This window comes from Cynocephalus volans, chromosome 1, assembly GCF_027409185.1.
Source record: "Cynocephalus volans isolate mCynVol1 chromosome 1, mCynVol1.pri, whole genome shotgun sequence".
Classification (NCBI taxonomy): domain Eukaryota; kingdom Metazoa; phylum Chordata; class Mammalia; order Dermoptera; family Cynocephalidae; genus Cynocephalus; species Cynocephalus volans.
Window position 1 is genome coordinate 24,769,448 of NC_084460.1, and position 19,872 is coordinate 24,789,319.

At 48.4% G+C, this 19,872-nt stretch overlaps 1 protein-coding gene across 1 annotated transcript; it reads left to right on the top strand.

The window, feature by feature from the left end:
• The first annotated feature begins 484 nt into the window (after positions 1-484).
• Positions 485-12,951, top strand: DDRGK1 (DDRGK domain containing 1). The gene is made up of 9 exons (XM_063101533.1): positions 485-626; positions 1,783-1,989; positions 3,126-3,238; positions 3,472-3,573; positions 8,351-8,473; positions 8,826-8,864; positions 11,619-11,675; positions 12,224-12,272; positions 12,650-12,951. The coding sequence occupies exons 1-9, from the start codon at positions 536-538 to the stop codon at positions 12,790-12,792; spliced, it is 924 nt and encodes a 307-aa protein (XP_062957603.1). The 5' UTR covers positions 485-535; the 3' UTR covers positions 12,793-12,951.
• Positions 12,952-19,872: the final 6,921 nt, after the last annotated feature.

Sequence of the window (19,872 nt, forward strand, 5' to 3'; positions counted from 1 at the left end):
GTATTCTTGTACAACCTAATATAGCTAATTTTATTTTAAAATAGGTATAAAATTGCAGGTCCAAATAAAAAAAGTATATCACACAATTTATTTAAATTCTCTTTTCCCCTTTTAGAAAAATCAAACGTCATAGATATAGCCAAAGTTGTACCTTTCATCTCAACACGCTTCTTCCTTCCCCAGAGGTAACCACTATTCTGAAATTGGTGTCTATCATTCATTCTCAAGCATCTTTTTGTACTTTTTCCACGTTTGTTTCCATAAACATTATGTGGTATTATCTAGTGATTTAAAAACATACATGTTGTCTACTGCACATACCGTTTGCAATAATTTTCACTTAACGTTACTTTTTTTTTTGAGACCACAAAACTCATTTGAAAGTGAGAAGTTAAGGCCCATATTTGAAGAGTACGGCCTGGGCGGGGCCCTCAGCAGTGGGCGGAGAATGGGAAAAGGGAGGGGCCGTATGGGCGTTGGGCGGGGCCTGGGAGATCCGGGCCTCAGGGTGCATGTGCCTGTTCTTGTTGTCGTCATGGTGGCGCCCGTGGTGTACTTGGTGGCGGCGGCTCTGCTCGTCGGCGTTATCCTCTTCCTGACTCGCAGCCGAGGCCAGGCAGCAGCAGGTAGGAGATGCCGCCGCGCCACGGCCGCTGTCGCCAGGTTCTCCGGTCTTCTGAGCCTTGGGCCGTCGCGCCGCGGCTCATGCGCATGCGCCGGCGCGCCGGGCGGGGCTGACAAGGATCTTGGGCTCGCGTCAGGCAGGCCACGCGCATGCGCTACGTACGCGCGACTGGGGACCCTTGGGGATCCACAGCCAGACCCCTACGTGGAAACCGGGTGTCGGCGCGCCTACATTGTTCACCCGGCTTCAGGCGAGATCCTTGCTCCACCCCTCTCTTCGTTCACTTCAGACACGGGTTAGGTCTTGGCGGACACGCACTCCCACCCCTCATCATCTGGCCGTACCTCCTGCGCTTTTTGGGGAGGCCGCAGAGGTTTCCCAACCCTCCCAGGCTGGCTCCAGAGCGGGTGCCAGGAAGGGGACATCGCAGTGTTTCCTGCCTACCCACGAGCTGGGGAGAGCGTGAGGCAGCTCCAGGAAAGTTCCTGAGTCCCTCTTCCTCCCCACCAAGGAGAGCACCTTGCTGCCTTGGCATCCTTTCCTCCCTGTTTTGCATCCCGATCAGAAGGTCGTGTCATACGCCAGGGCACAGACCAGATACACCTGTCACCCCCTTCCCCCCATTTCTTGTCATCATATGGGTTTGTGTATGTGTCTCTGCCCCTCCCTGGGCTCACTTCAGAAGCTCGTAAAGAGTACCTGCATGCTCCACGGGCCAGGGAGAGAGAAGCTGAGGTAAGGCCGATAGCCAACAATTCTTGCTGGTAGGGGAGACTCAGCCCCCGCTGGAGAAGTGTACTCTGTGGTTGGGGTTCCAGATAAAACCAGGGCAGGTGGTGTTAGGCAAGAAATAAGTGTAGCCTTGCAGTGGGCATTCAGTGAGATCTGTACACCTCAGGGTGAGAGTCTCCTAACAGGCCAGCTGGAAAAGGGGGCCTTGAGGGGAGAGAAAAGCATTAACATAGGCAGGAGGGCAGGAGTGAGGGCCTGTGTTGTAAAGGCCTTCATGGTCAGAGTGAGAGGTTGGGGCTTTGTGCTGTGGGCAGTGAGAGTCTAGAAGGAGGATGAGCAGAGGCAGGTTAGGCTTCGTGGATGCTGCTTCCCCTACCATCAGGCTGATGGGCTGCCTGGCAGCAGCATCGTTCTTTTCCCTATAGCTGGCCAAGAGCTACTACACAATGAGGAGGAGCCAGTAGTAGCAGGCCGGGTGGTCCAGCCTCGGCCCCTGGAACCGGAGGAGCAGAGAGCTGGAGGCAGGCCTCGGCGCCGGAGGGACCTGGGCAGCCGCCTACAGGCCCAGCGTCGAGCCCAGCGGGTGGCCTGGGCAGAAGTGGATGAGAATGAGGAGGAAGCTGTCATCCCCGGTGAGAGAGGACCAGCCTGGAGGAGAAGGGGGCTGGACTAGAGAGGGGTGATGGGGTCCCCAACGCTAGGTGGGGGAGTAGATTGTGAAGCCACACTGGGGGAGGGACATCTGGGATCCACAGGATGTTGTAAGGGGAGACTTGGGGCCTGGCCTTTGGTCTTGGGGCCAACAGTCTGTGCCCTGACCCCTATTCCATTGGGCCACCTCCCTCTTCATCTGGGTTCTCCATGTCCAACCAGCAGGGCAAGGGTCTTCACATTGACCCAGAGTTCCTCAATCCACCCCTTTCCAGCCCTCTTCCTGGAGTGGGGTCACCTGTAACCCCAGAAGAAGGGTTTGGAGATAGAGACATTCAGCCGACACAGAGTCCTCCATATCTACGGTGCTGGGATCCCAAAAGAACCCTTAGGATTGTAGGAAAGAATGTTCCTTCTCCAGTACTTGACAGCTGGCTTGAGCCTGAGGAGTGGGTATCTGGGCCTTTCCCAGAAACTGGGGGCATTTGGGGCTTTACCCTTGGGGATTATCCCCTTTGGATCAAAAAGAGGCCCTCTGTTGCACCATTCCTCCTGTCACAGACTTCAGGTCAGACATCCTTGCTGCTCATGCATCCACGGGTCTCTAACTTTCAGCTGGCCTTGGGGTTGTACTGGGGTTGGGGCTGTCTTTTTGGCTTGGCTCTGGTGGGACAAAGGGATAGTCCTGGCCAGGGGCTGAGCCCAGAACAGAGGAGGAGTTCAGATTTGAGGCTGGGGTAAATTTCCCCATAGGGCTGTCCTTCCCTGGAGGTTAGGCCAGAGACAGAAATCAGAGACCTCTGCAAGCCTGGACACCTGTGTCTGTGATCCTCAGACACTTGGATATTGGAACTTGGCACCTCCCTATTTACTATTATGCAGTATCTGAAGTTCTCCTCTGTTTCCTTGCTCCATTGCCCCCCCCACCCCCCACCCGCTTAACACACATGCAGGCATTCATGAAAGATGCCGCTGGAGGGCAGAGCTGAGCTAGTGACATTCGCAGGTGGGTGGAAGGGGGTCCCCCTTTGAGGGGAAGGACAAGGAGTGGTGTGGATACATCATCATCAGTCTTCTCTGGCCAGGACCTGAGCTGTCTTGCTCTGACCATACTCAGCCCAGGAGGAAGAAGGCATCGAGAAGCCAGTGGAAACTCACCTGTCAGGGAAAATTGGAACCAAGAAACTACGGAAGCTAGAAGAGAAACAGGCGCGAAAAGCCCAACGTGAGGCAAGCATGAGGGATGGAGTTCTGGGAAGTGGGAAGGGGCCCTGCCTTCCCTGTGGCAGGCTCTCCCCTTGTGGCTCCTTTCATGTGGGCTGGTGTTTACTGCTTGGCTGGCTCTGTCTCCTGCAGCCTTGGTTTGCGTCCTGGCCTAGGCATGGCTTTCCTCGGCCTGTCTGGGAGGTGGGCAAATTCTAGCTGGAAGTGGGGGATATGCCCCTATGAAGGCCTCTCTCCAGGCAGAGGAGGCTGAACGGGAGGAGCGGAAACGCCTTGAGTCCCAGCGTGAGGCAGAGTGGAAGAAGGAGGAGGAGCGGCTTCGCCTGGAGGAGGAGCAGAAGGTAAGGCTGACCCCTGACCCTGACCTCTGGCCCCTGACCAGGCAGCCTGCTTCCCATGCCCCTCCCCAACACCTCCAACCTAGAAGATGGGCCATGCACTAGGCCAGGAGGAGTGAGGTCGGAGAGGTAAGGGGGCTCTGGATCCTGAGGGCCTTGAGGCTGTTAAAGGTCATTGTAAGCGATGGTGGATCTGTTTAGGACCTGACTTAGAGGTGGTTCTCAGGGAATGGGGCCACTGCAACAAAGGTGGTTAGAGAAACATTTGTTCATGAACGTTTGTTCTCCTTTGTGTCGAGAAGGAAGTTCCCAAGAAAGGGAATAGTACAAAGATCTGAGGTGTAAAGGGCGAGAGCCAGGGCTGCCCCAGCTGGAAGGCTGTGTCCTCCGACTGGCCCTGTTCTCCAGGGACTTAGGATGGCAGGAAACCTGACCATGGGTGCTGTAGCAGATGGGCCAGATCATAGCAGGGGACAGGCATTAGCAGGGAGGGTTTTCACCTTTCTGAATATCAGTCCTGCCTAAAGCACCTTAAATATCCTGGTTCTTCTCTCCTGTATCATTACCCTTATTCTTAACATCTTACTTTAGTGTGTGGTTCATTTCTTACAACTGATATTGATACATAATTATTAACTAAACTCTGTGCATGATTCATATTTTATTAGTTTTTCCTCAGAATCCTTTTTCTTTTCCAGGGTCCCATCCAGGATACCATGTTACATTTAATTGTCATGTCTCCTTAGGCTCCTCTGGGCTGTGACAGCTTCTCAGACTTTTCTTGTTTTCAGTGCTCTTGACAGATTTGAGGACTATTGGGCAAGTAGTTTGTAGAATGTCCCTCAATTTGAGTTGGCTAATGTTTTTCTCATGGTTAGACTGGGGTTATGGATTTGAGGAAGACGACAACAAGTGAAATTCCACTTTCAACACAACGTAGCAAGGGTACATGCTTGACTTAGCACTGATGACATTAACCTTGGTCAACTGGCTGAGGTTGTGTTTGCCAGATTTTTCTACTGTAATGTTACTGTTTTTTTCCCACCTTCCTGTGCTTGTTTGGAAGGAAGTCACTATGCACAGCCCTCACTTAAGGGGTGGGGACTTATGTTCCACCTCTTTGAGAGGAGAGTATCTACATAAATTATTTAGAAGTCTTTTGTATAGGAGAGTTGTCTCTTCCCTGTTTATTCAATCTTTCTTTCTTTCTTTTTTTTAAAAAATTTTTATCAAATCAAAATTGATTATACATATTTTTGGGGTTTAACATTGAGATATGTTGATCAAATCAATATTACTAGCATATATATTGTTACATATCATACTTATTATTTATGCCCCTTGTCCAGTCTCACCCCAACCCCCTCCCCCTTCTTCCTCCCCCCTCCCCATCTAATTACCCTAGATTTCTTCTCTCCTTTTGAAAGAGTAATGGTGGGCCGAGCCTGTGGCGCACTTGGTAGAGTGCTGCGCTGGCAGCGCGGTGACGCTCCCGCCGCGGGTTCGGATCCTATATAGGACTGACCGGTGCACTCACTGGCTGAGTGCCGGTCACGAAAAAACGACAAAAAAAAAAAAAAAAAATGAAAGAGTAATGGTTACTCTGTTGTTTGTTGCCTAGATGATCTGTTCAATGCTGAGAGGTGTGATTAGTCCCCCAATATTATCGTAGAGCAGATGTTTTTTCTATCACTCTGGGATGGGCTTTGTGCAGAGAGACATCCTCTTCTTTTCTTTGGTCTCTGCTGGTGACTCTCCCTGTGTCCATGCACTCCAGTGGCTGGTGGACCATCTGCATGGTGGTTGTGGCATCTAGCTGCTTTCACAACAGCCATGGTTATTGTGGTGACTGTGGTGGGCCACCCACACGGAGGTGATGTTTTTGGCATGCTCCTTGGTGCTGTCGGTGTGCCTGGTTGTGGCAGGGGGGTCCTGTCCCCAGCTCCATCCCTTGGGTCCCCAGGTGGGCCCTTAAGCACTGGGGCAGTGTGCTTTGTTGTTGGAGGGGGGTCCAGTTCCCAGATTCATGCCTCAGGTACCCGGGTGGGCCCCGAGGCGCTGGCGTGGTGTGCCTGGTTGTGTAAGGGGGTTTGGTCCCTGGCTCCATGTCTCAGGTCCCTGGGAGGGCCACAAGGCACTGGCACAGTGTGCCTGGTTGTGGGAGGGGGGTCCAGTCCCTGGCTCCATGCCTCAGGTCCCTGGGCAGGCCCTGAGGCGCTGGCACAGTGTGTCTGGTTGAGGGGAGGGTGTTCCAGTCTCCAGCTCCATGCCTCACGTCCCCGGGTGGACCTGAGGTGCTGGCGGTGTGTCTGAGCCGGGACTAAATTTTTTGTCCTTTGCTTACTTCTAAAGTGGGGGAACTTCCTGTTGGGACCAGTACTTGAGCTCTGTGGTTTAGCTAAATTGCTGCTTTGCTGCTGCTTCCCTAGGGAAGGCTTTTTGTACAGCAGAGGTTATAATGGTTGACTTTATAGGTACTTCTGGCTCTCCAGAGACTTGGTGCACCTGGGTTGTGTAGTAACTGATCTGGGCCTGAGTCTTTTCATCAAACTGTACCCCATGCAACTCTGCATTCCTGACTAGTTTCCTCTGAGTGGTCCTACGCTGATTGGGGTACAGATCAGCTGTCCTTGCTCTGCCCCAGTGGGCCTGTCTCTCCCACTGCCTGTGCTGCAAACACTTCCTGTGGGACCAGCCGTGCACCAGTCCCTTGTGATGACTCACGAGCCTCTGAGTGACTCCATTTTTTCAGTTGTTGTGGCTTCTCACTCCTATGAGGGTCCAAGGGAACCCTATTAGTGGTCTTGCTGGCCTGGAGGCCACCAAGGTCCTCTTCTCCCCTGCTGCCTCTAAGCAACTACATCCAAAGGGCACAGCTGTGGCTTTTGCCGGCTCCTGCTCTGTGAGCTCAGCTGTTCCAGCCTTAAATTGGCTGCGGCATGAAGTGGTCAGAGCAGTTTTTTCTTTCTCTCATCATGGCTTCTCCCGCCTTCGTGTACTCTGTAGGTCTCTCCTCCTCTTTCCCTGAGGTCTAGGGGCCCCAGCTTGGCTATTGTTGCTTTATTATGTAATTGTAAATTGGTTGATTTGTGGGAGAGAGTGATGCTGGGGACCGTCTATTCCGCCATCTTGACTGGAAGTCTATTCAATCATTTTTTTTTTTTTTTTAAATTTTATTTTGTCGATATACATTGTAGCTGATTAATGCTCCCCATCACCAAAACCTCCCTCCCTTCTCCCTCCCCCATATTCAATCATTTTTATATCAATAATTTCTTAGTCATTTCTCAATATCCATATGGATTCGTGGGTTTTTTTTTTTTTTTTTTTTCTTAAAAGATGACCGGTAAGGGGATCTCAACCCTTGACTTGGTGTTGTCAGCACCACGCTCAGCCAGTGAGCGAACCGGCCATCCGTATATGGGATCCGAACCCGAGGCCTTGGTGTTCTCAGCACCGCACTCTCCCGAGTGAGCCACGGGCCGGCCCTGGATTCGTGGGTATTTATTTTGTACTTTTTCATTTTGTTACCCAGATCATTCCAGCTTTGACCATTGGGAGCCCTTTCAGTTGGCTCCTGTGTACCTTTGACATCCCTTCAGTGTTTTGATTTTAGAGCACTTTTTTTTTTGGCTGGTACAGGTGTCCGAACTCTTGACCTTTGGGCACTCTTACTTTCTGGCACTGCAAGATGCTCCAGGCTCATTTTGTTTATAGTACTTACCTCAGCCTTAACTTCATGTTTTTAAAAATGTTTTAAAAAGACTTTTTTGAGTGCTCTGGAAAATGGGTTGGGTTTGGGGGAGGCTGTTGCACTAGGTGGTGATGGTGATGGAGCAACATGGATGGATTGTAAAGTTTTTTGGAATTTAGAGGAAGAAGAGGTAGATGTGGCCTCTTTCTGACCAGGGCAGTTGGTTAGATGGCTGTGTGATTCACTGAGCCAGGGATCGAGAAGGACCAGACGTGGGGAGATCACTGGGTCTGTCTGGTGCCTGTGAGATGGCCCACTGGGTGTGTCACATGGTCAATCGTGTGTTTGGGAGGAGAGATTTGGGTAGGGATATAACTGTGGCAGTCACTGGCAAGAAAATGGTTGTTGATGATGTGAGCATGGGTGAGGTGGCCCAGAGAGAGTCTGGAGAAGAGGAAAGGGGCAAGCTGAATGACAAAGGAGATGGGAAGAATGGCCTAGGGAGCAGAAGGAAGTCCAGGAGAGGGTGGGATCTGGAACCAAGGGAAGAAAGGGGATGGTTGGCTATGCCCAGTGTCACTGAGAGGACAGGATATGAGGACTGAAGGTTGTCCCTTGGATTTGGTAAGATGGAGGGCATGGGTGAAACCATAGCAGGAGTTGTTTCGGTGGAGCTAGGTATACGGAAGCCACATTGGGGTGAGCTGGCTGGTGAATGGGGGGTGAGGAAATGGAGCCTAGGTGTGTGTTCATGAAGTTTAGACATGATGGGATGGTAGGGAGAGGGCGGGGGGGAAGGGTGACTGGAGGATACTGTAGGGTGGGGTCATGGCAGGGTTTGCAAGAGAGTTTTAGTAAGTAGATCTCCTGAGCAGGGAGGGTATGGGAGGGGGCTGAGTGGCATTTGTCTGGGTGGTGATGGGGCTGATGACAAGAGATGCTTCTGCCTGTTGTTCACTTGGGGGCCATGGGGATTGGGATCTTGAAGGAGCTCTGTCCCTGAGAATGGGCTATGCAGCAGGGACCAGAACAGGGATGGGGTGGGCAGTTGCCCCAAATACCTGACTCTTGCCTCTGTGTCCCCAGGAGGAGGAAGAGAGGAAGGCCCGGGAGGAGCAGGCCCAGCGGGAGCATGAGGAGTACCTGAAACTGAAGGAGGCCTTCGTGGTGGAGGAGGAGGGCATGGGCGAGACCATGACTGAGGAGCAGGTGGGCCTGCCACCCCTGGGAAACCCCTCTGTGCACCCACCAGTGCCTGTGTCAGATCCAAGGCCGGCCACCCCATCCCAGACACCCCTGGTTGGGCAGTGAGAGGCGGGTGGGCGTCAGTACCAGCAGGCTCTAGTAGCCAGAGTCCTTGTTCTCAGCAGAAGATAGTGCCCCCCAAACCCTCCCCCCAGGAAGCTCTGCTGCTCATGCAGGCAGGTGGGCAGGTGGCACATGCAGGTGGCTGGGCAGGCACACAGGCAGGCAGCCCTCAGGTGAGCAGGTAGGTGGGTAGGCACAGACCTCTGTGGCCCCTGCCAGTGGGACACTCACCCTGATTTCTCTGCTCCTCTAGTCCCACAGCTTCCTGATAGAATTCGTCAACTACATTAAGGTAAGAGGCCACAGAGCATGAGTGTCAGTGCCCTGCCTCGTGTGTGCGTGTCATGTGTGTCCTCAGGGTCGAGAGGGCAGGCCCAAGTGGGGGCTGCCATGGCTAACTCAAGCTCGCGCAGGGGTGGGTGAGAGAGCCCAGGGGGGCTCAGCTGCTGGGGTCCTGGCCACGAGAGGCCCTTCCTCTCTGACCTGAAGGTGGAGAAGGACCTGGCTTCGTGTAGGAGGTGTGAGCCTTTGATGGCTTCCTCACACTCAAGGTGTGACAGTTTCTCTGCTCTTCAGATCCCCGGCTCAGTGAGTCACTGTGTTTTTAAGTCTCTTCATGAGTGTTTTATGTCAGTTCTGTCACACCAAAGCTCCAGTAAGTTGAAAGAAGCGTCCTCTGCCATGTGCTTGTGACTGGGAACTTGGGTCTTCCATGGGAAACAGGACGGTTTTCCTTTGGAATCTAGGGTGGGGCAGTGGTGTGGCCCCTTCTGTCTGCAGCCACCGTGCAGGCCGCCCCGCTGCTGCTCCGGGTTGCATAAGCACATCCTGCTCTGCTTTGCTGCTAAGCAACTTCTCCTCTCCCACGATGGATGCGGTGAGGGGAGAGGTTTTCAAGTGCAGCTCAGAGGTGCAGAGGCGGCTGAGGGAAGGAGTGCAGAGGGAGTGGGGGCGGGGGGGTGGTGCTGGGGCTGCCGTGAGCCAGGGCTTGCGTAATCTCCCCCCACACACCAAAAAAGAGAACAGGGTTTAGATGCTCCAGCAGCTAGGGTCTGGGCCCACAGCCTGGGGCCCAGGGGCTCATAAGAGGGAAAAATGCTTGCAGCTTCCAGATGGTCCTGTTTCCTCAGGCTGTGGGCGTTCCCCTCTGACGGAGTCCTTTCCCCACCCTGCCACACTTGATTAGGGGCTGCAGCCCTGGGCAGCCTCTCTCTCACACTTCCCTGCTGTCCTCACCCACCCAGTGGGCAGCAACATGGTCCTGGAGTCCCTCTTCCAGGAAGCCTTTCCTGGTGGATTTAGAGGAGGGAGTCACCTTCAGCATCCCTCTCCCCTCAACAGAGACTGGAGGCAGAGCCCCCAGAGCAGTTCTAGCCCTTGCTTGTGGTGGCTCCCTGGAGGTGCCATTCTCCGGGAGTTCTCCAAACTCTTTTGGAGCTTAGAAGTTTTTCCAGCCTGTGCTGGCTGATTCTCCCAGAACTGCTGTCTTGCAGGGAGAAGGAGGACTTCTGAAATTTAGTCCACCTGCCTTCCTCCTCGCTCCTAGGGGATGCGCCCTTTCATCTAGGATTTCAGACCAGAGGAACATTTCTGCACCAGCACAGTTTATATGAGGTGTAGGAATAGCTTGCTCTTCTTGGCCCACTCTCCTTTCTGCCCATGGCTGGGTTCATTTGTTTTTTTAAACACACTTTTGGCCTCAGTAGCACCTCAGACTAGGTCCTCAGGCACCACTGGTGATGTCATGTTCCCGCTCCAAGATGTCACAGAGAGCCCAGTAGCTGTTCCCTGTTTTGTAGGTAGAGACCAGCTGGACTGATCACCTGAGGCTTGCCCACCCCTTGGCCCAGCTGCCTCTCACTTGCGTCTCTGCTTGCATGTATGGTTTGGTATTTCAAAAAGTCACATGCCACCTGCAGCCGAGGAGGTGTGCCCATGTCAGTCACTCCTCCCCCAGCTCATTTGCTCTGGAAAATTTTTAGAAGCACAAAAGTCCACCTTCTCTCAAGTCATATGCCATCTATGAGGAAGGCAGGGGCAGGTGCACGTATGGACCTGGCTGTGGCCCCTTGGCCGCACCCCTGGGAACTGAAGTTTCTGCGGAGGGCGTGAAGGCAGCACTTGGAATGTGGAATGTGGCATGTGGCTATGTGGAAAGCACTCGGTGATGGTCATGATGTTACTTTAAGGGAGGACTCAGTGCCTCTTATGATGTGAAGAGGACAAGTGGAAGGAAGTATAGCTGTGCCAGGGCCAAGGGGGTGGTGAGCAAAAGCAAGGCAGGAGCAAGTCCCCTCTGTCTCTGCGAGAGACCCTGCCTTGTCAGGCCTTTTCTCTGCTCCCTTCTTGTCATACACTTGCCTGTCTCAGCAGCTGGACTGTGAGCTCAAGGGAAGGAGCCAAGTCTTATTTCCATGTGTCCCCACACCTTCTCAGGGCTTTGTCCTGGCAGGTCCTCAGCAAAGACAAGTCCTGGTGACAGTATTTTTCTTTTTTTTTTGGCTTGTCTGTTTTTTGGTTTTTTTGGCAGCTGGCTGGTACAGGGATTGAATCCTGGGCCTTAGTATTATCAGCACCACGCTCTAACCAGCTGAGCTAACTGGCTAGCCCCTGGTGACAGTTTTTAAAAATACCTTTGGGTGACTATCACTCCCTCTCTTCCTCTCTTTGGTGCTTCCCCTTCCAACTTGTTCATGATGTTAACAAGATGCAGCTGGGATGCAGGGGACAGGGTGGCAGCTGTGCTTCAATGTCCATGTATGTGTCTGTCTCTGGGTAGTTCCCAGTCCTGGACAGGGCCCGTGAGTAGGTGGCTGTGTTGGGTAGATCCCTCCTCGCAAGCATGGGATATGTTTATGAGTGTGTGTGTTTACGGGAGTGAGTGTGTGTCTGTGTGTATCAGAGGAGTGAGGCTGTACCCCAGAAATGTGCATAGTGTTTATCCAGCTGCCTAGCACAGATCAGATCAGAATGCAAACCTCAGAGAGGATCCATGCTGAGAGGGGTTTGCCCAAGCTCAGCCTCTCTCTATTCTCCCTCCTTGTAGCAGTCCAAGGTTGTGCTCTTGGAAGATCTGGCTTCCCAGGTGGGCCTGCGGACTCAGGTAAGCCCTGGAAGGTGGCCTGCTATGTGGAGTGTGGCCACAGGCCTGTGTGGTTGGCAGAGGGGGGCCTGCCTTAAAGACAGAGAGTCTTGATGCCCCCTCCACCCTGCCCCCAACCAAAAGTGAGTAGAGTATAGTAATCTCTTGGTGTCCCAGGAATCCTGCATTTTTACTAGGTGGAAGAATAGGCAGGAAAGAAAAAGAAATCCATACTCTATCACTCTACCAGTCCGCATGACCAAAGCAGCCCACATGCAGTTACCTTACCTTGACAACTCTCTTGCAGACAGGCCACCCCAGCCTTCATGGCCAAACATCACCACTGCCCTCCTCCTGACTGGAAAAGAGCCTTTGCTGAGTGTCTTGCAGGGCCTGGGACCAGAGCCCCTTCTCGCCAGGGCCCTTCCACAGGAGAAGCACAGAGTCACATTGGGAGACAGCCATGAAAGGGAGAGGAGGAGATGTGGGGGTAGTGGGAGAGAGGTTGTGGGTGTTTTGTGTGGGGATGACAGCACCTATCTTTGTTCTGGGTATTATTCTCCTTCTAGGACACCATAAGCCGCATCCAGGACCTGCTGGCTGAGGGGACTCTAACAGGTGAGAGGATGAGAATCAATCCTTGGGGAGTGTGTAGCCACAGGGGGCTGTAGGGACTTGTTTCAGAAGCAGGATAACCATCCCATGTGGAGGGAGGGTTGTGCAGGGAGGGGCATTGAGTGGATTCTTCAGTGGATGTGGTTGGACGCAGTTACATGGAGGCCATGCTGAGGCCTAGGGATGGCTGCAGGGTGATGAGGACAGACAGGAAAGCCTGATTTGACTTGTCTAGCCAGGGTTGGATGCAGCCAGGAAAGGCCAGGCAGGCAGGAAACCTAGAAGGCTCAGAGCCAGTTGTGAGGGAGTGGGTGGGCATACTCAGGCTGGGTGGGGTGGGTCCAAGAGGGCTCAGCCCCACCGCCTACATGTCCCCACAGGTGTGATTGACGACCGGGGCAAGTTCATCTACATAACCCCAGAGGAGCTAGCTGCCGTGGCCAACTTCATTCGACAACGAGGCCGAGTGTCCATCACTGAGCTTGCCCAGGCCAGCAACTCCCTCATCACCTGGGGCCGGTAGCCTTCTGCCAAGGCCCCAGCCTGACCCCAGCCCTTGCTTCTCAGACTCGGAGCTGGTGTGGCCTACCTGGCAGTACAGCTTCATTCCTTCCCACCATCCTGGAGCAGTGTTGGAGTGTGGCCAGGCAGTAATAGATTAAAGACCTGTTAGCAGTGCTGAGCTTGGTGTGGCTTGGTGTGGTAGAAGGCCTGGCCTGGGATCACAGATGAGCAGGTGGACTCGAGGCCTCAGAATATATCTGAGAGGTGGGCAGGGCCCCTTGGAAGCTGGTGGAAGTCCTATTATTATTATTATGCATTTATTCAAAAAAAAAAAAATCACACACTTACCGTGTTCCTTTGTTCCCTGCAAGCGCTGCCCTCAAAGCCTAGATGAGGTCTTTCTCTCCTTCCATACCCCTCAGAGCAAAAGTGGAGAACCCTGTAAAGCCACATCTCTCTTAACTGGGGAGGAAGGTCTGAAAGTTATTTATACAGATTGAAGAGTCCTAAGCAAGGCTGAAGCCCCTAGGGAGAAGAGTTAATGAGAAGTGCCAAGGATAGAGTCCTAGGGAACGTCAGCTTTTAAGCGAGGGAAGGGAGGACAGTAAAGGAGAGAGGGTGGGCCAGCCACTTGCAGGGAGGTAGAAAAAAGGGGAGGACCTGCTTGCACTGGATATAACTGTGCAGCAGAGGGACATTGCTCATACAGTAAATGACATGGATTCAGCTCTATATCCTTGACCAAAAAAAGTTGAAATGGTGTGGGTGATTCCACCCACTGGTGGATGTGAGGACCATATGCTCAGGAGTGGGTGTGCAATGGGAGATGTGTATTTCCTTTAGGGTCAGTCTCTCTGGTTCCTGTGGGCTATTCACGTGTGAGCATCGTGCTGTGTTGAGGGTGAGGTGCATGTTTCAGTGTGCATTTTTTTATGCAAGGTGTTCCCTATACATAAGCCACCTACTTCCTCTGTGCCTGGTGGAGGATGCAGCTTTCTGTTGCAGCTCAGGAGGAAACTCTGTGTGGATGGTGATGAGGAGACGGTACACCAGGTTCTAGGGCAGCACCTTCCTGAGGGGTTGTAAAGAGTGATTTTGACTCTTGGTGCTGTAAGCATTGACTGTAGAACTTAAATCCCAAGTAAGGTGCGACTCTGCTCCTTCCATCAGCAGTGAGCACTTGGAGTCACCTTGAGTTGTGAAAGGCCACATGCATCTTTTGGAAGCCCATCCGGAGCCCACAGTCTAGTAGAAAAGGGAAGAAACAGACATAGATGACCACAGTATGAGATAGAAACATAAAATTACACATGGAAAGAAGAGATGACAAAATCAGGTTAGTGGTTCTCAGCCCCAGTTTATTAGGATTACCTGGGGAGTTTTCAGTAGTTTCATGACAGGCTGCATCCAGGACCACTTAAATCAACCTCTGGTGAGCTGGGGCAGGGGAGGGGAAAAAATGTTTAATAAATGTTTTGAATCTATAACTAATTTCTTAAACGTTTACAGTCATTGTATCCCACAAATTGTCATTACTCCATCAACTCCTCCCTCCACACTCCCCATTGGACTGTTCAAGGTTACCCGCTTCAAGCCTTCATGAATGCATGCCCCAGAAACCTCTAGGCCCAAGCTCTGGCCCCAAGATTGGAGACAACCATTCCACTAAGGCTGTGTTGTTCAAGCTTGTTTGACAGTACCCCTTAGTAAGAAATTCATTTTACATTAAGGACTCAGTACCTGTGTGTGCACATATACATACAGGTAACAGAAGCAAAAGTTTCACAGTACAATCATTTTCTTCATCATGGTTTGATGCATGTTGATATTTGCTTCTCTGTTCTGTTTCATTGCTGATGGTAAGTAAATTGATTTTACTACCGACTAACAGATCTTGACCTATAGCTTGAAAAACAGGGTTCTAAGGAAACTTGTTCCTTTTGTATTGAGAACAGGGCCAGAGATGAGTATCTGGGTGAAGAGTTGTATATTGTATATAACTTTTGATAGTCATAGAGTTGTACCAAAAGCAATTTAGACTACAATAGTGACGCTGAGAAACATTTTGACTTGGTTATCCTGACACCATTTTTGTTTGGCTAATACAGTATTTGATTATTCATTACAGAAAAATGGATAAGGGAACCTGATAAGAGACCTTACCAAATACTGATACTGTAAAATTAAACTGATTTAAATATAACCTTTTGCATATAGCCTGCTAGATTTACTCTGGATTTAGTCATTTTATCTTTCATATATGATTTTACAATTTGACATATTTCTAACATACAATACAAAAAAACCTCATCTATAATAATAATAAAACAAAAACTATTAATGTTCCAATTGTATTAGAACCAAGTAACTGAGATTTAATACCTCTGTTGCATTAGATTTTTCTTTAACTACTTCTCGTGGTGAGTTAAGTCACTTTGTTGTTGAGCTAAACCCGAGTTGACTGTGTAGTTCATGTAGCAGTGAAATTGTATGGACACATGTTCGATGTCTAGTTTGGCAGTTGTCTTGATGTCTTTTTAGTTTGTGCTTATTGCTTCATATTAAAATAGACCAGAGTAACAAGTGTGAATGTCATAGATGAAAAATTATTGAACATATCATTTCAGGAAATTCTCATTTTTCCGAGTCTCAGTTACTGTCCTGGCTGAGTGGCAGCAACTCAGGAGAGAAAAAGTTGGCAAATAGTAAGAGAAGTACATAAAGGCAGGTAATAAAAGTTTTATTAAGCCGCCAACCACCATGTGTATCTGCAGTGATTCGTTTACAAAGAATGCTTTAGGCTGAACAAACTTACCCCAGCTTTTACAAAAATTAAATCTGGTAACATGTTTTGGAGTATGCATGTTTCCGTAAAATTGATTAAAGATTTGAGCATAACCGTAATTTCCCTGATGCAATAATAATTTTATTATCAGTCTGTTTGGGGCTTTCAGAAGAACCCACATGCTTCCCAAGTAGATGTGAGTATATAGAGCTCCCTCAGGGTGGTGACTTGTATTCTTTTTTGCTTTGTATCTAAATATCTTGCAGTGAGGTTTATAGTATGTAGGTACAGATGAGTCTGTTAGTATTATATAAACAAAGCATCAATTACATAAAAACAGAAATGGAAAATTAAATGTTACAGGAGGACCCTGGGGAACATAAGAAAAGCATAAACCATCTTCTATCTTCAGTAAAATGTACAGTTAGTAAAGAATACTTGTAAGGAAGAGAATGAAGTCCTTTTTGTTGTTATTTTTCCTTTAACTTTTATTTTTCAGGGACCGTGTGTGTGTGTGTGTGTGTAAACATCAGCTTATAAAACTCCAACATACTTGGATCATGACCATTTCACTTACAGTTTTATATAGGTCTAGATAACTGCCAAGACCTTTACTGGTAATTCTCAGGAATGTTTGGCCCAATTCCAGAGGTTTTCATTTCCTCATAAAGCAAGCACAGCTGTAAAAACCTTTACTACAAACATCCGAGCTTTAGCATGGATTAAACTGCCTCATCTGCCCCCAATTTGGTATTGAGAAGTAAATACACAATCATCCCAAAGGAAAAGCCCTAAGTACCCTTCTGGATGGCTTGGTGGGTAGGACCCCAAAGGATCACAGTAGTCTTTGCTAATTTGATAGGTTTTGACCTGCATCTGTTCAGTATCAGCGAGGTTGAAGATGTTTTCAACGGCTTATTGGCCATTTGGATTCTGTGAGTGATCTATCATTTTACCTATCATTTATCTGTCATTTTTCTATAGGCCTAGGATTTTCGTGATTTCATTCATTATTCAACAGTTGAATGCTGAGCATCTATTATGTGTTTGTATTAGTTTTCTAGTCTGGCTGTAACAAATTACCACAAACTTAATGGTGTAAAACAGCACAAATATAGTAATTTAGAAGTCCAGCATGGTCTTACTGGGCTAAAATCAAGGCAGGACTGGTTCCTATCTGGAGGTTCTTTTTGAGCTTCTGGAGGCTACCCATGTTTTTGGCTTGAGCCTCTCCCCTCTCTTCCCCACCTGCAAAGCCCATTATGTCACATCTGACTGTTCTTCCCAAGTAAAATTTCCCTCTCTTTTCTGCCTTCCTCTTTCATTTTTAAGGACCCTGGTGATTACTTTGGGCCCATCTAGATAATCCAGGCTAATCTCCCTATTTTAAGGTCAGCCAATCAAAAGACTTAATTCTATCTACTATCTTATTTTCCCTTTGCCATGTAACCTAACATATCACAGGTTCTGGAGATGAGGACTTAGACATCTTGGTGGGGTGGGGCATTATTCTGCTTACCAGAATATTAAGATGGGGATATGAAATTTTAAAAAAAGATCCTGTCCACATGGATCCTATAAACTAGTAGGGAGGACAGCTTGTTAATCACACAATTTTCTTCTTTGATATAATTTGCAGGTTTTGGCATTAAGATCAGTCTACCTTTATAAAATGAATTAGGGAGTCTGTTTTTTCCTATGATTTAGAATTAGTCTCTCTGAAGATTGGGTAGAACTCAGATGTAAAACAATCTGGGGCTAGTGCCATTTAAAGGGGCAGATTGGGCTGGCCAGTTAGCTTAGTTGGTTGCAGCGCAGCCTTGGTTAAGGGTTCAGTTCCTCATCCTGGCTAGCTGCCAAATAAACAAACAAAAGGGCAGATCTTTTTTTTTTTTTTCTAAAAGATGACCGGTAAGGGGATCTTAACCCTTGACTTGGTGTTGTCAGCACCACGCTCAGCCAGTGAGCAAACCAGCCATCCGTATATGGGATCCGAACCCGGGGCCTTGGTGTTATCAGCACCGCACTCTCCCGAGTGAGCCACGGGCCGGCCCCAAAAGGGCAGATCTTTAACAATGTTAATTTCTTTTGTAGTTATTGATCTTATTAAAAACTGTAAAATAATGTTTAAGTAGTCTTTCTATTTGGAAACTTTAGTCAGTGTAACAAAACAAGAATATATTGAAAAAGAAGAGCTGATCTTATTGTAGATAAAATGATTGCATCCTAGAAACCTCCAGATAATATCCTTGACTTGCTCCATCCCCTCCTTAAATGTTAAACTCCTGAGCATGGCCTTCCACCTTATCCAGAACTGGAATCTCCCAGCAATCCCAGTTCTCCTTAGTACTTGCGACTTTCTAATCCACTATATATTTTACTTATTTATCTTATTATCTTCTCCCAATAGAATGCAAACTCCATTGGGGTAGGGACTTTTGAGCAATTATTTAATATCTGCTATTTCTAAATTTTCAGACCTTACCTTAACCTGTTTATTCTTCCAAACAAACTTTCTTTCCTTTTTAACTTTTTTACATGCTTATTGTAAAAAGTGCAAAAATTGCATCAGAGTCTAGAGTCCTGTCCTCTGTCATATGCCCTGCAATCCCACCATCTCAAGGTAGCCACTGTTAAATTTTTTTTTCTGGTGGCTGGCCAGTGCAAGTATATGAAGCTGTGACTTTGATGTTCTAAGGCTGCGCTCTAACCATCTGAGCTAACTGGCCAGCCCCTAAGCTTCATGTGTATTTCCTGACTTTTCTATGCATGTACATTTGTATTTTTTCAAAAATAATAGAAAATTTAGAGTATGGTAGGTATACATATTATTCTGCCACTGCTTTTTTCGCTTAATATAATCATCTCTCTGTGTCAATACATAGACACATCCATGTCATTCTTTTAAATAGCTTTCTATTGTTCATTGCATTTGATGTGTTGTAATTCATTTAATCAATCATCTATTAATAGATTGATGTATTTAGAGATTGTAAAATTTTTTTTACTTTTTTTATGGTGAAAAAGAGTATATTTAGAATTAGGCTGCTGAACTAAATTTAGATGATCCCAATTTTGTTGGCAACATCCAAAATTTTTTTTACTTTTACAGTCAGTACATCAGCAACTATTTTTGTACGTATATTGCTTGTGATGGTATTTCTTCCTAGAAATGGAATTGTTGGGTCCCCAAGGGTGTACACATTTTATATACTACCCAATTGTTCTCCCAAAGGGTTGTACCAGTTTATATTCTCAAAAACACTATGTGAGTTCCTGTTTTTCTGTAGCCTCACCAGCATGGGATATCAGTGTCTTTTAAGTTTTTGTTTTAATCGCTTCCTCTTTATCCCATTAGTAAAGAAGGGATTCCCACCCTAGGGTTATGGGAGTGGCCGAACTTGACATCTGACATTGGACAGGTGAGATTGATGGCAGTTTATTAGTTACATAGACTCACAGCTTAGAGGAAGAGGACGTCACAAACCATGCAGAGCCACACAGGAGTTGCATTCAGGAATGGAGTGAATAATCAGGGGCTGTTGGGGGAAGGCTTTGTAAGACTGTGGAGTGCCCCCTGGTTCCTGCAGGGGATGTGATTGGCCTGTTTGAATAATTCTATAGGCTGGCAGGGAACAAACTGAAACCCGCTACTGAGAGAGAAGCAGGGACTGCACCTGGTCCATTTGATAAGAGGATTGTTTGGCTAGGAGACCTTATTCACAAGAACAGAGGGGGAGGGCAACTTGTAGTTAGGCCACTTGAGGCCCTCCTGATTTTACCAAAAGTCAAGGTAGCACATAGCGTTGAGCCTTAATTTCTACTGTTCCTGGTTAATTAGGAAGGTTCTTTTGGGTATGGATTTTTTAAATGATTTTTTGGAATCTATTATGGTGATTGTTTTTTCTTATTTGAGATACTCATGGCTTATGTTATTTTCTTGAATTGCATTTAGGATTTTTTTCCCCCTGAACTAATGAGTATGGTTGGTTTGCATTTTTCCTTTCTGTGCTGTCATTATCAGGAATTGGTATAAGGGGAATTGTGGCTTTATAAAGTGAAATAGCATTCTGTTTTATCTGGTCTGTAATACAGATTTACAGGGTGAGGATTATCTGTGCAGTGAAGGTTTGACAGAATTCTTTCATTAAACCATCTGAGCCCAGAGCCTTTTTTGGACATATTTCTTGGATGATGTTTTCAACATCTTTCTCATTTTTGTAACAGGGTTACAGATTTTGTAACAGGGCCAGATAATAGTATTTTCTTATCTTCCTGATGTTCTTCTAAAGATGCAAAACTACATTCTCTCTG

What these genes read in the sequence shown, in the direction of transcription:
- DDRGK1 (XM_063101533.1), top strand. Translation starts at nt 536, where the DNA reads ATGGTGGCGCCCGTGGTGTACTTGGTGGCGGCGGCTCTGCTCGTCGGC. An exon ending in GGAGGAAGCTGTCATCCCCG is followed by an intron (nt 1,990 to 3,125) that starts GTGAGAGAGGAC and finishes GACCATACTCAG; the next exon opens with CCCAGGAGGAAGAAGGCATC. An exon ending in GGCTGAGGGGACTCTAACAG is followed by an intron (nt 12,273 to 12,649) that starts GTGAGAGGATGA and finishes ATGTCCCCACAG; the next exon opens with GTGTGATTGACGACCGGGGC.